Source organism: Megascapheus bottae, chromosome X (genome assembly GCF_031878675.1).
Source record: "Megascapheus bottae isolate mThoBot1 chromosome X, mThoBot2.hap1, whole genome shotgun sequence".
NCBI classification, from domain to species: Eukaryota; Metazoa; Chordata; class Mammalia; order Rodentia; family Geomyidae; genus Megascapheus; species Megascapheus bottae.
In genome coordinates, this window is record NC_143547.1 from 101,355,173 (window position 1) to 101,370,115 (window position 14,943).

Consider the following 14,943-nt stretch of genomic DNA (forward strand, 5'->3'; position numbering starts at 1 on the left):
TGCAGAGCCGAGCACTGCAGGCACGGTGAAGGTGACCGCCCTGTCCTCCATGCACTCGCGTGTTCTGTGATGCAGAGGAGAGGGAAGCTTAGGACGGAAAAGTTTGCAGGGTGATCACCTTGAGAGAGCATGTGTGAGCAGGGCAGTGCGTGTGCACACTTGGAGTGGACCGTATCCCTGTGTAGTTGTAGAACCTTTTTGGTTGATATATACTTCATTGTCAGTGGTGGGGAGTGAGAAATGGGGACCAATGTTTTTAGTCCCTGTGGTTGATCTTCCTGTCCGCCTCTTGTATTCGTGCAAGTGTGGGTATTTAGCAGGGTGTGTGTGTCTGGCTTGATTGCCATTGCTATCAGCTGGGTTTGAGTGGGCGCAGGGTCGTGGGTGGGCCAGCCATGCGGGGGCGCGTGGCTGCCAGATCCAAGGAAGATAACGTGCCTGCTCCATGTCGCGGCTTTGAGCTGTCCAGGCTCCGCCCCCTGTGAGTGTGTAAGTGTGTGATGCTGCCGCGGCCCCACCACCGCCGCTTGTGCAGCTGCCGCCGCCACTGCCGCCGCCGCTGCTGCCGCCCCGACTGCCGCGCCACGCCGTGCCGCTGTCGTTTCACCGCTCGTCCCCGCCTCCGCTGCAGCCACTCACCTACAGCCAGCCAGGCGGGCGGTCCTGCCGGGGTCCGCGCCGGCCGCTGCCGCCGCCGCAGCCTCAAGGCGCTGGGCGCGCGGGCAGCCAACGACTGAGCGGTCCCAAACCAGCGGGTTTGCCAAGTGCTAGCCCGCCCCGTGCCATCGCCACCACAGTGCACTGGCAATCACCGCAGTCGCCAGCACTCCCGGGCGCGGGATCAGGCACCTCTGCCACTCGCGGTTGCTGCAGATGCGGTCAGGACACTTTTAAGCAGGCGAGAGGGCCGGAGAGCCACGCCAGCCGCCCGGAACAGGGAAGCAGTCGCGCCCGAGAGCAGCGCCAGCCCGCAGCGAACAGGGACGGACGCCGCTCGCCCCAGCCACTCGTTCGCGATGGATCTATTCGAGTTTTTCAGGGACTGGGAGTTGGAACAGCAGTGGTAGGTGTTCAATTTTCCTGTTTCTTTTGCTGAGCGGGTCCCCGGTGGGGTGCGGGCGTTTGGTCTTTGTTAAAGAGAAAGCAAAGCTAGGGTGGCGGACCCCCACATCCCGTGTCATCTCGTCCCCGCAGTGGATGCGGTGACTACTGGCGGGGCGGTCGGGACGGAGCGAGCTGCGGGAAGAGGGAGCGGTGCACGGGGACAGCGTGTGTTGCGGGGCACAGAGAGTTGTCTGTTGCCCCTGGCGGATTCGTTGCCGGCATCGCGGGGCTGCCGCCGTGCCTCTCCTACCCCTCGCGTTTCTCCGCCGCGGCTCCCGGGGTCTCCTGTACTCTTGATGCCCCGAATGCCGCCCTGTTCTAGGGCCCGAACTTTCAGCGCCCACGACGGCAGGATGAAGGCAAAAAAGGCTAGGTACCCCGGCCTAGCCGCCGATTCATCGGTGGCCACAGCACCCCACTTGTACCACTTGCACCCCGCGGTTGTAGCGAGCACACCGTCCGGAACCCCCTGCTCAGCGCAAGTTCCCTGCACGCACGCACACACTCAATGGACACACTCCCATGACGGTGTGCAAGGCGGCCGCTACTGTGGCGCTTGCTTTTCACAACTGGGGTTTTGAAAACTTGCCCTCCCCCCTTGAAGTTGGGTAGTAAGGTATCAATGCATATCTCATGAGGGTTTGCACCCCGCTCGGTCTCCGTGGGAAATCATCATAGCTTTGTGTCATGGACACACAAGTTACATTTCAACCTTTATTACACTCCACACAATATCCAAAAGTCGCACGCACATGCTTGCTCGAAGTGATGTACGAGCGCGCGTGCAGAAATGCAGACACACGTATCGATTAAGTTTGGAAAAACTTCCTCAGTCATTTATCACAAGACTGAAACTCGTTCCTTCATTCCTCCTGCAAACCCAAGGAAGCACATACGCACACAGGGCGCGGCAACGCTGACTTGCACTGGCACTCCTCCTTGATTTCTTAAAAAAAAAAAAAACATTTACACTAATATGCACTGCACACCAACAATTCAAAATATGCAATATTCACCAATCACTGACCGTCGCCTATGAATGCTGTCTATTTCTTCTTACAAGTATTTCTCCTTTTGACGTGATATTTTAGCCGATTTCTTTAAAAAAACACTTATGTACTTAGCGTCATTTACCAATCATGCCTCCTTCACTTCCGTATGCAACATAACCAAAACGTATATTTCATTTCAAAGGAATTCTAAATACATACTTCAAGCACACATCATGTTTTATCAGTATCCACCTGTAAGACGTTTTAGAAAACATGACAAGTTTTATCACCTCTGCAAAAATATACTATGTATTTTCTTTAAAAAAATTTCCTTGCAATTACTTAAAACCAAAAATCACAGTAAAAGTACTTTGCAACCAAACATCATCCTTCCAAAACATCCTTTACTTTCCCTTACTAATTTAATTTGCAGACAAGTGAAAAACACTCCCTACAATGGGCCTGATACGTGATGTGCCTAACATCATTAATTCAATAAATATTCAAACAATTCACATCATGGGCACCCTTCAAATATACAAACACAAAGCATAACATTTCTAAAGTCTATATTACATTTTAATTCTCATTTAATCTTACCAATATGCAAATACATACATTTTAACTTTAATTTCTGATTTTTAAATAAATGTCTTCTCTTCCTTTTAAAAACCTATCTTTTCTTAAAAAAATACAAAATCCATTTTCTTCCACATCCAGAACTGATTCACATCACATAAGCAACATGCCACCTTGATCACTTGGTGTCTATATTCTAAAACAATATGAATTTACCTGACATCCTTGAGTAAACAAACTTACCTTCTTTCTATGGGAACATGATTCAGGAAAACCACTTCTTCCTATACTTCCATCGTTAAGGGGCAAATCTTATATATCTCTGTTAATAAACCTCACCAATATACTGATGCTTCTGTCTAGCCTATACCTTCATAGCAAAAAGCATCACAAATGTGACAGAGACACATTAACTAAAAAATCTCCACATTCTCTTCAATAGCATTCGTACCTATTTAAATTTTCTTTGGATCATAATAAATACCATTTCAATATTCACTGTATATCCACTTTTATTCCTTAACAATCTATATCTATATCTATATCTATATCTATATCTATATCTATATCTATAGCTACTTAAACTGATAGCACACATTTCCCCTAACCACTCAAAAGGACAGAGAAGGGCAAATTTCGTTGCAAACTTAAAGAGCTCATTTACATTGAAACTATTCACTTGTGAAATGGTAAGTTTCCTCCTCTACTGTAAACCAACATATATCCAAAATAGTGGATCTGGACAGCTTGCAAACAAACTGCTTTCTCTAGACATAATAAAGAAATAATGGACACCAGGAAAACTATGCATAATATATATATAATTTATATATACATATATATACATTTGCAAGTATTTGATTATAATAAATAAACAATAAGGGCCAATTTATAAACATACACAAATGCACATGCAAAGGACAGGATATGAATGATGCAGAAAGGTGCTGCACTGTCCACATACCTAATGCAACACATCACTGAATTTTTACAGACTGCAACAATAACTGAGTAGGTCACGCTTTGCACTCCATTAAAGGTACAGATCACAACTGCTTTAAAGATTGCTTGGCATATGAGCATTGTTCACCTGGATTTCAGTTTAATATGAATCCTTCTATGAAGTGAAAGGAAGGCAACTATGTGCACGTGTGCCAAACACACTGCTTTCTATAGAACAAAGCTAAAAATATTTATTGAAAAAATCAAATTCCTTGTTAAAATAATTCCATAGATTAGCCTGTGCTGATCAATTAAGTGAATTGTTGAAGTATCCGTAGGTCACATGGCTAGGTTTGGACTGTTTACTAGCAATGATAAAGTCGTTAATCCCACTTAAAAGGCACAAAAAAGAAATTCAGAAAAGTCTATGAATTATGCAAAGTCCCAGGTCTGGAAGCACCCACACTCACAGAATTCATTAACTATGGTTTTCTAATTGGCCAAGGCTCATTTTGAAACATTTATCTTTTTTATTATAAAACACAGAAATATGAAAGAACAGAAGAAAAATGTCTACAACTATACCTTTTTAAGACTGAAGAAGTAAAAATAAAATAGTTATGGTACAAAACCAAAAGTTTCCAAACTATGGTGAAAATCGTACGTAAGGGGTGTGACACTGGCTTGCTTTTCACGGAAAAGGACTACATCAGTTGTTTGTGGTTTTATGTGCTGTCTCACAAGTAGCCTAATTAGGGGCGAGATTGCTAGTGGGCAGTTATACAGGAAGAGACTAAACTCACTAAACTGTTATATAAATAGAAAGTTCAAAGGTCTCTGTAGAACCTTCAAGGCTGAGAAGGGGCCATGTGCAGGCCAGGCTTCTCCTTCTTGGATGAAGCTGCCCCCAGGGCCTGGCTGAATAGCTTCCACTTTCCCCACTTTTCCTGACCTTGTTGCAACCAGCCAGGAGAGGGTCTGCACTCTAGACAAAAGTGAACTGTTCCAGTTCCAGCTGGGCAGGGCCCATGTACCCCAGAACTCCTGCTGTTTCCATGCATGCATTCCTCATCCCTGTGCATAGGCCTTCTGAGGCTTTCTTAGCTGCGTCCTCCAGTTAAGCTAAACAGCACTGCCCAAGAATGGGAAAGTGTGGAAAATAAAGGAAACATAACCTTTAGCAATTAGGGGCTGTGACTGTTGAGGACAAGTTCTCGTTTTCATTAAAGCTTGGAGATTCCCAGGATTTCTGTTTTCCATATTCTTTCCTTTCTTTCTCTCTAGCTTCGGTGGCTCATTAAAAGGAAAACTTTCTATGGTCTGTACCTTTTCCTCATTCAATATGTATTTTCCAGTGTAATTGAATATTCACTCAGCAAACCATTTTTGTGTAAATTTTCTTTAGGGAATGAACAGGAAGGAGCGATTGAAGACTGGTGAAATTAGCTAGTGATAAGCCTCTCTCTACTGCCTCCCACAACCCACTGCCTATTTTAGTAAATCTTAAAAGGCACAAGGAAAGGGCAAGGAAGAAAATTATCTCATGTTAGAAATCAATTTAATGATACATGAATTGTTTTGCTAATGATTCAGTCAAGCATTTAACAACTTTAAAGTATACAAATCAAGACTGAAAATGACTGCGGCAAAACTGTCATTATGGACATAAATGAGATCCAAAACATTTAAGCATTTTGTAGATGGATAAAAAATATATTGTATTTAAACATGCTAATTCTTACAGAAAAGTGCTTTAATGTGATGAACTTTTATTTCATGCTCAACATTTTTAGCTAAAAGTACTTATTGCACACAAAATCTGCACATATTTAGCATGATTTCAAAATTCTCTAATAAACTGGCAATCTCTGGAAAAAAATCTAGAAGCCTATAAGCCTAAGAGTTTAGAACTGCAGGTCATGTATCTAACAGGGCATGCACTTGATTAGCTTGTCATGTAGACACAACAATTCATGCAGTGATTACATTTTTCAGTTTTAATTTTGTCTTTCTTTTTGTGGTTGCTGTAGAATAAAGGACAAGGGATTGTTTACTGGTAAATGGAAAGCAGTATGCTTGCTGCTGATTAAAAAGTCAAGACCACACATTGGAGAAGGGAGTTTCTGCCTCTTACCTGCAGTATAGCTCATTTTCACCATCACTACTGTAATTTGAGTATTTACGTTCCACTCCTAGCTCTAGACCACATTTGAAAAACATTCAACCTCACTTAGTCATTCAAAAATGTAGAAAACAGGACCTGTTATGATGATTTTCAAAAGATCATTGCTACTTCAATTCCCATTTCAGCCTAGATGGAAGTGACTCCAGAGGCTTTACCATCAAACAAGGACATTTTTGATTGTGAGCCTTTCCAACATGTGGAATATTCTTCCTTCCACATGGCATCTCAATTGATCATTTTGAGTGAGAATGTACAGCTGTTATTGCTATCTTTATAAATGAACATACTGGATCTCACAGAATCCTGTGACATGTCTAAGTACGTACAACCTGTTACACAGCTTGCTCATAAATCCACAGCTTCCAAGTTCCATATTATTTTCCATGAAACCTTACTGAATAAAAATTTATTGTGTGGATATTTAGCTATCTGAAAAATGGGTACACTGTATATTATACTTGTGTAAAATAAGATTCTGGGGCTTGGCATATAATTGGCCAGGCCCAGAAATTAGTTTTTGTCCTTGTAATTAAAAAAGAACAAATTGTGTACTAGTGCAATCTTCTGGCACTTATTTTTCCCTTTTGCTTATCGGTGTATATAAACTTTACAAAATAATGTGTTTTAATATGACATTTTCATGCCAATACCTAGATCATGTTCACCCTTAATTACCACTTTTTATAGATAATCTTTTCATGAGAATGTTTAAATGAACTATGGGCATGCATACAAACAGTATGTACATAGTACATATATTTGTCATCATATCTTTTCCAGAATTGGAGTACTGAAACAGTCAAATTATAGTAGGGATGAAAATCACACACACACCCACACACCCACACACACACACACACACACACGAACAAAGAAAAAGAGTTTGCAAACTTTCCATTTAAATTTGAGTGCTCAGATATTGAAAATTTGGTATTTGACAATAAAAATGACCTTAGTCTACTAGACTTGAAGCCTCAAAGCTGGGGATAGAAAGATTTTTTTTTACCATTTTCTGCTAAATATTTCTTTTGAATTTGCAACATTCATTATTTACTTTGATCTCCATCAGGAGCTTGTGAGCCTCATATTATCTTATAGATAAGAAAACTGAAGTTCAGAGAGGTTACATGACTAAGTTTACACAGTAAATGCCTCGTTTTTGGCTATGTGTTTATTGTTCTTGCTATATGACCATTTGTGCATTAGGATATGTATGGTTAAATACCCACCTTGCTTTGGTAGAACATTATGTGATGACCTCTTACATCATCTAACTAAGACTGTCATATTGCAGGTGCTCAGTTAGCATTCAGCAATTGATCTTAGAGGCACAATTGGTTCAAAAAATGTTTCATGAAAATAACTAGGTCTATCAATTTTTAAATACATCTGATGATAGTACTGGCCCTGTGCCTGTATTTTCATTGTTTTTGTTCCTTTTATGTCTTAGCATTCTAATTTCTTTTGCAGAAAAACGAAAAGAAAAAACAATAGTTTCAAAAGCATCCCAATAGGAAAACACGGAATTACAAGCAATGTTATAGGTGTCATCGAAAATAGAATTTCTATGAATTCTAAACAACATTTAGGAAAAGGAAATGTGAAGTTATAACTTCTAAAGCATTGGGATACCAGAATCAAAGAGTGGTATTGTGTCTCAATCCATACAGAGAATGTTAAAGAAGAATGTGTGACAAAAATCTGTAGAAGAGATGAGTGATCGGAGGGTTGGGATTCCTTCAGCTTTCCTTGAGTTCAACCTTTATGACTTGTATTTCATCATGAGAAAGCCGTTTTTCTACTTAACTGTAGCAGATCCACACCATAAATTATCATGACTATTAAACAAAGGTCCAGCACTGGGTTCTTCTAATGTTAAACTTTTATGTTGCACTTTAATGAAATTTTATATGCATGTTCAAAGCAAGCCACACTACACTGTGGAGAGGTGATACTCTGAATTGGTGAATTTATTTTAAAGTAAATCTTTTCAATGACCTTAGCTGCTAATATCTACCTACTTATTGAGCTAAGAAAAATTATATGAGAGTTTAAATAAAATGGTATGGTTGAAACAGAGCTGACAATAGCACTAGCACTACAGGCAGAACCTGATTTTGATTATGGATTTATTGGTTTATAGAACGCTATTTAAATACACACACACACACACACACACACACACACACACACACACACACACACACACACCCCTGTGCATTTTGCTTCAATTGAAAAAGAAAACCAACTATTGATTTAAGATAATATTTGACTTGATTCTTCAGTCAGCATGGTACATGAGGGTATAAAAGCCATACATTTGGAAATATGTTAAGGAAATGGGCTTTGTTTTCATTACAAAGTCAACATCCCTCATCTGCTTATTTTCTCAATGTTCCTTTAACTGGTAGAAAAGAAAAGAAAAAAGCCCACATTAGTTCCATTTATTGAAGATTGGTTTATTTTCTTAAATGTCCAAATAATCATTCCCAGCATCATCTCTCTTCTTCAGGGAAAGCCAGATCTCAGAAGCAGGCACTGTTTCCCTTGGTGACTTTTATGAAACACTATTTCTGGTATCAGAGTTTTCTAGGCAACATGTATTTTGGAAGTAATATTGAGATGGGTTTTGTTTTTGCATAAATAAATATAACTGTACTGCTTTAAATGCGAGGCAGAAAGTGTATTCTAAGCTTCACCAATCAAAGGAAGATATAGCTGTCTAAGTCTGATAACTTCCGAGTTGGGGGATTTCTAGTTTGCTTTGATCAAATGAACCATTCAGAAGGAGTATATTATTAGGTCAGTTTAACCTTCTGACTGTGGCAACATGTACTTGATGGGCTAACTATCTGTTGAACAATGAAAAGTGCACTCCCATAGGCTTTATTTTCCTCTCCAGGATGTCAGTCAACTAATTTTTGAACAAATTAATTTTCCAAAGGGACCCGTTTTTTTCATTCCAGGTCGGCATAGCCATAGTAACAAAATTAGATTTAACATGATGGATGTCTTTGATGAAGTGTCATGGAGAGGTCTCATCAATTAGCTATTATTTATTTGCTAGCAAAATCCTTGACTCTAGTGTGTAGGCAGTTATCAATTCCTAGAGCACACTGTTTAAAGGCGGGAGGGTCCTTCAAAGTCATCTGGTTTCATGTTCTCATAATACAGATGAGAACACTGAGGTCCAGCATCAGAGGACAACTTGTTTAGAACGTCTAGCCATTTGGTAGTCAATTTTATTTTATTCATTTATTTTTTGCCAGTCCTGGGTTTGAACTCAGGTCCTGAACAATGTCCTTGGACTTTTTCAATGCTACAGCTCTACCACGTGAGCTTCAGGACCACTTCTGGCTTTTTTCTATGTACGTGGTGCTGAGAAATCAAACCCGGATCTTCGTGCATGCTAGGCAAGCACTCTACCACTAGCCCAAACTCCAGGCCCTTGCTAGTCAATTTTAGAAGGATATGAAGACAATATAAAAAATGACCTCTTGCCTCATATACCAGACACTGGAGTATAGATTTAGACTTGTGGAAATAGAGTAAAATAACAGTTCAAGAAAATGGAAGGTCCTTTACATTCTTAGCTAAGCTAATTCCTAGGTACTTTATTTTCTTTGAGGCTATTGCTAAAGGAGTTGCTTTCCTGATTGTTGCCTTAGTCCTCTCACTATTGGCATATAGGAAGGCAGTTGATTTTTGAGGGTTAATTTTATACCCTGCTACCTTTCCAAAGTTTTGAATCAGCTCAAGGAGCTTGGGAGTAGAGTCTATAGGATTCTTTAAATACAGAATCATGTCATCTGCAAAGAGGGAAAGTTTTACTTCCTCTTTCCCTATTTGGATCCCCTTTATGCTTGCTTCTTGCCTTATTGCACTGGCTAGGAATTCTAATACTATGTTAAAGAGGAGTGGAGAGAGTGGGCATCCTTGTCTCATTCCTGATTTTAGAGGGAATGGCTTTAGCTTTTCGCCATTAAGTATAATACTAGCTGTGGGTTTCTCATACACAGCCTTCATTATATTGAGGAATGTTCCATGGATTCCTAGTTTCTCCAGAGCTTTTAACATAAAGGGGTGTTGGATCTTGTCAAAGCCTTTTCCGCATCTATTGAGACAATCATGTGATTTTTGTCCTTGTTCCTGTTGATGTGTTTAATTATATTAATTGATTTGCATATGTATGTTGAACCAGCTTTGCCTCCCCGTGATGAAACCTGTTTGATCATAGTGTATAATTTTTTGATGAGTTGTTGTAGACGGTTGGCCAGTATTTTGTTGAGAAGTTTTGCATCGATGTTCATCAAAGAAATAGGTCTATATAAGTGGGACTGCATTAAATTGCAGAGCTTTGTATGGCAAAAGACATAGCTAGCAAATTAATCAGGAAGCCTACAGAGTGGGAGAAGATCTTCACCAACCAAACAACAGACAAAGGCCTCATATCTAAAATATATCAACAGCTCAAAAAATTGACATGTGAAAGGGTATCAATGTATGTGAATTAATGTACCTTCTATCTGGCAAATATCATGTAACCCTTTTACTAATTACAATAAAAAATGTGAAAAAAATTGAATCACTCCAAACTAATCTCCAAAGTAACAACCATCCCATTAAAAAATGGGCCAAAGACTTAAAGAGAGTCTTCTCTGAAGAAGAAACAAAAATGGCCTATAGACACATGAAGAAATGCTCAACATCTCTGGTCATAAAAGAAATTCAAATCAAAACAACGCTAAGATTCCACCTCACTCCAGTTAGAATGGCCAGTGTCAGGAAAACTAATAACAACAGGTGCTGGAGGGGATATGGCCAGGAGGGATCACTATTACCCTGTTGGTGGGAGTACAAACTCGTTCAACCACTATGGAAAGCAGTGTGGCAGTGCCTCAAAAGACTAAACATACAACTCCCCTATGACCCAGCAATTCCACTACTTGGCATTTACCCAACCACCCAGAAACAAGGACATACTAAATCCTCTAGCACAATAATGTTCATTGCAGCATTATTCACCATAGCAAAGATATGGAACCAACCTAGATGTCCCTCAGTTGATGAGTGGATCAACAAGTTGTGGTATTTGTACACAATGGAATTCTATGCTGCTGTCAGAAAAAACGACATCGACCCATTTGTTAGGAAATGGAAAGAAAGACTTAGAAAAAATCATATTAAGTGAAGTAAGCCAGACTCGAAGGAACTTTGGCTCAATGGTTTCCCTCATTCGTCATAATCTGTAGAAACCTTGTGCTCTACTAGCAGAGATTTGCAATAAAGCAAAACCTTGATATATAAGGCCATTTAGTATGAAGCTAATTGAAAGGACCTCCAGGATATTGAAACAAAAGCCATATAATGAATGATTGTTGTTCTTAATGTAGTATGTTATCTCTCATCTCCTTTGCTGTCCCTTGGTTATCTCATATTGGTATAGTATCTCACTTTGTTATCTGATATATTGAATTTATTTGTATTTGGTTATTTGAAATTTGATAGGGAAGGGGGGAAAACCAAGATGGGTGGGGGGGTGTGGGGGGTAGGGTAATGGGGACCAAGACATGTGAAAGGGTATCAATGTATGTGAATTAATGCACCTTCTATCTGGCAAATATCATGTAACCCTTTTATTAATTACAATAAAAAATATTAAAAAAACAGAAAGATCTGGAGGGCAAGGATTACTATAATTTCATGAAAAAAAAGAAAATGGAAGGAAATTGTGATAGAGGAAGGGACGTAATTGTTCAAGCCCAAGAAACACAATCCAGACAGAAACAGAATTGCAGAAATTTGGAAGACTTGGACCATCCAATAGTCAACCTGAGACAGTTGCCTTTGAGCTGTAAGTTACCTACTTTTACAGTAGTTAATATTCACCATGCAACAACCAGTGTTCCTCTTGCTATGGGAACAGGGTATTATCACCAACACTCACAAAGGTTTGCTGAAGAATGACCACAAAACTCTCAGTGACTGTCCAGACTAACATAAGAAATATTTACTCAAAGTATATTAAAAAAAGTATCAAATTAAAATTTATTTGCCTAAGACAATCACAAGAAACATATAAATTTGCACAGTTATGGGCAAAATAAGTGTATATTGTGGCTCTTCAGACATATCCAAATGTATTGCATCATTCGTTCTTTCTCCTTTTCTAAAAAAGAATCAAGCTTTTTTTTTTGATATGTGTCCATATAATATTGTATGCATTTCTTTTTTTTTCCTGGAAAGTAAGTTGATCCCATCTGATTGGTGTTGACTTCTGTGTTTCAATTACTTATTTGGCTACCAAATAATTATTGATTTGGCTAGATCATCTTTCATAGCATAGCTCTACTTTTGGGAAGCAGCAGTCCTTCAGCTTCCTGTACACATAAAACTCATATATTCCTTTCCACTATAGTCAGACTTGTCATCCTCTGTGCTTGTACACTGCACTGAACACCCATTTATCTAAGGTGGATGATGACTTCTTACTTTCTTAATCCCTGCACCCATCTGTGCTTATGTTAGTAATGAGAATATGTCTATTTCTTTGTTTTTAGACACTGGCCCTGAATAGTAACCTAATGCCACCATGCCAGATTGCAGCCACAATCTATTTATTTAAATTCTTCTGTTCCTATTCAGTTAAGTCCAAAATATTAAGTCAAGGAGAGAGAATGAATTAATAGTAATACTACTATGGCTGCTAATATTACTGTCACTTGTAAGAATAATAAATTAAATATAATAGTAATGATAATTTCCTGTATTCATACTATCACTTATAAGCCTCTAGTAAAAATAATATGAATAATAATTTCCTCTGTGATCTATTCTTCTTTTTTGATGGAATTTTTTTTTCTATTTTGAAGGAATTCATACAAAAGGCTTTAGCATCTTCCACAAGATTTTGTGGGCAATATGTTCTAGAGCTTGAATTAATGTCCAGACTATGTGAATTCTTAGACACTCTGCTCATCCATAATGATAAACTAGGAAACATTAAAAAAAAACGGGACCAGCCCTGCTTTCTTAGAGATTTCACATTGGGTTGACTGAGTCTACTGCCACTCATCTTCAGAGGTTTATAAATCAATGCTAGGTTTAAATTCATAATCATACATTAGGCACAATCAATCAGGTATCTACTCTAATAAGAAACAAACACGTCTGCTCCTCTTTGTTATAAGCAATGTATTCTTTGCTTGGGAGGAGGTTCACTGTCCTATAAACTCGAACTTAACCCATACTTGAGCATTGAGTCCAATGAGAGTAGAGTTTTTAGTTTTATTTATCTAGTGTTGCCTCTTCAGTGCTGGAAAAATTAAGTAATTGTTGAATTGACTTAATTAAGTAATTGTTGCTTGAATAATTAAGTGTTGAATAATTAAGCAATATACAGTAACTTCCTTAATACTTTGTGATCAAATAATTCAAATGTGTAAGACTAAGGTCAAAGAAGTACTAGAATCATTATAGCACAGGTAGGTATAGATTGGTAACTGCCTTTTATCATCATATATTTTCTTGAAATATAGGGCTTACTAAAGTTTTATAAAATGAAATTTACTTAGGTGAAACTCACATGCCAGAAATTCTTCCATTAGTACATTGCTGACAAATAAAATATACCCCAAATATCAGTAAATATATTACATTGTGTGTTTTAGATTTTTATATATAGTATTACCTTGTCATAAGGTATACCTACACTTAGCATGCATCACAATATTGTTAACATAAATTTCAGTCTTCTGTTTAACAAGGGATTCTTAACTTACCATCACTGAACTCAGGCTCTCCTAAAGCACAAAAGGGAAAAAGAACGTAACTTCAACGTTTACTGAGTATTTTTCCTCCACGTTCTTTATGTCTTTATCTCCTCTAAACTAGATGCCTTTTAAAATTATTCCTTCTTTGTAGGATAACCTAGGATTTGAGTTTTCTTACCATATACTTTTAGATGAAACACATCTTCTGTTTATGCTTTTGGAAGGTTCAGATTATAATTTCATCCCAAGGATATTCAGTGTAGAGTTTTAAGAGCTCTATAATATTAAATTGATAGATTAAATTGTGCATATTTACAGAACATCAGGGTGTAGACTACTTACACATCAACTCCTTGAAAAAATACTCTAAAAGTTTATTGCTTTTATCTCATTTTTTCCAACCAGGAATCTGAGTAGAGAAGCACAACTTTAGCCTTCCAAAACTTCCATAGCCAACTGTGAGACCCCAAAGAAAACTCAGGTTTTTGAGAACCAAAACACATTCCGCTAAACATACCCCCCCCACACGTACATATACTCATGTAGTAGTAGTGTTAAAGCAATCTTGACTAAAACGTTAAAATTTATTTATTATTTTTTGCCAGTCCTGAGACTTGAACTCAGGGCCTGGGCACTGTCCTTGGGCTTTCTCAAGGCTAGTACCCTACCACTTGAGCCACAGCACCATGTCTGTCTTTTTCTGTGTGTGTGTGGTAAAAAGGAATCAAACTCTCAGCTTTGTGCATGCTTGGAAAGCACTCTACCAGATAGAAGGTGCATTACTTCATAAACATTGATACCCTTTCTCATGTCTTTGTCCCCATTTCTCTCCCCCCACCCCCTCCCCTCATCTTGTTTTTTCCCCCTTCCCTATCCAATTTCAAATAACGAAGTACGCATATATACAATATATCAGATAACAAGGTGAAATACTGTAACAATATGAGATAACCAAGGGACAGCAAAAGAGATAACATAGTACATTAAGGACAACAATCACTCATTATATGGCTTTTGTATCTATATCCTGGAGGTCCTTTCATTTAGCGTCATACTATATGGCCTTATGTACCTCGGTTTTGCTCTATTGTAAATCTCTGCTACAAGAGCTCTCCAGGCCCTATTTTATTTTATTTTATTTTGCTAGTCCTGGAGCTTGAGTTCAGGGTCTGGGCACTGTCGTTGAGCTTTCTCAAGGCTAGTATTCTACCACTTGAGCCAAATATTACTTTTGGTTTTTACTGTGTATGTGGTACCAAGAAATTGAACCCAGGTCTTTGGGCATGCTAGGCAAGCAGTCTCCTAGGCCCTGTTCGTGTCCTCTATTTTATTATTTTTACAATGTAAAATTAAATGGGCAACAGACATG

At 38.8% G+C, this 14,943-nt stretch overlaps 1 protein-coding gene across 1 annotated transcript in view; it reads left to right on the forward strand.

Annotated features, from left to right (window-relative positions):
- The first annotated feature begins 962 nt into the window (after nucleotides 1-962).
- Nucleotides 963-14,943, forward strand: part of LOC150041659 (AF4/FMR2 family member 2-like) — a 162,935-nt gene continuing 148,954 nt past the window's right edge. The window contains exon 1 of the mRNA XM_090327182.1: nucleotides 963-1,063. Coding sequence (XP_090183308.1) covers nucleotides 1,017-1,063 — 47 coding nt within the window. The 5' untranslated portion in view covers nucleotides 963-1,016. The remainder of the gene's footprint in view (nucleotides 1,064-14,943) is intronic.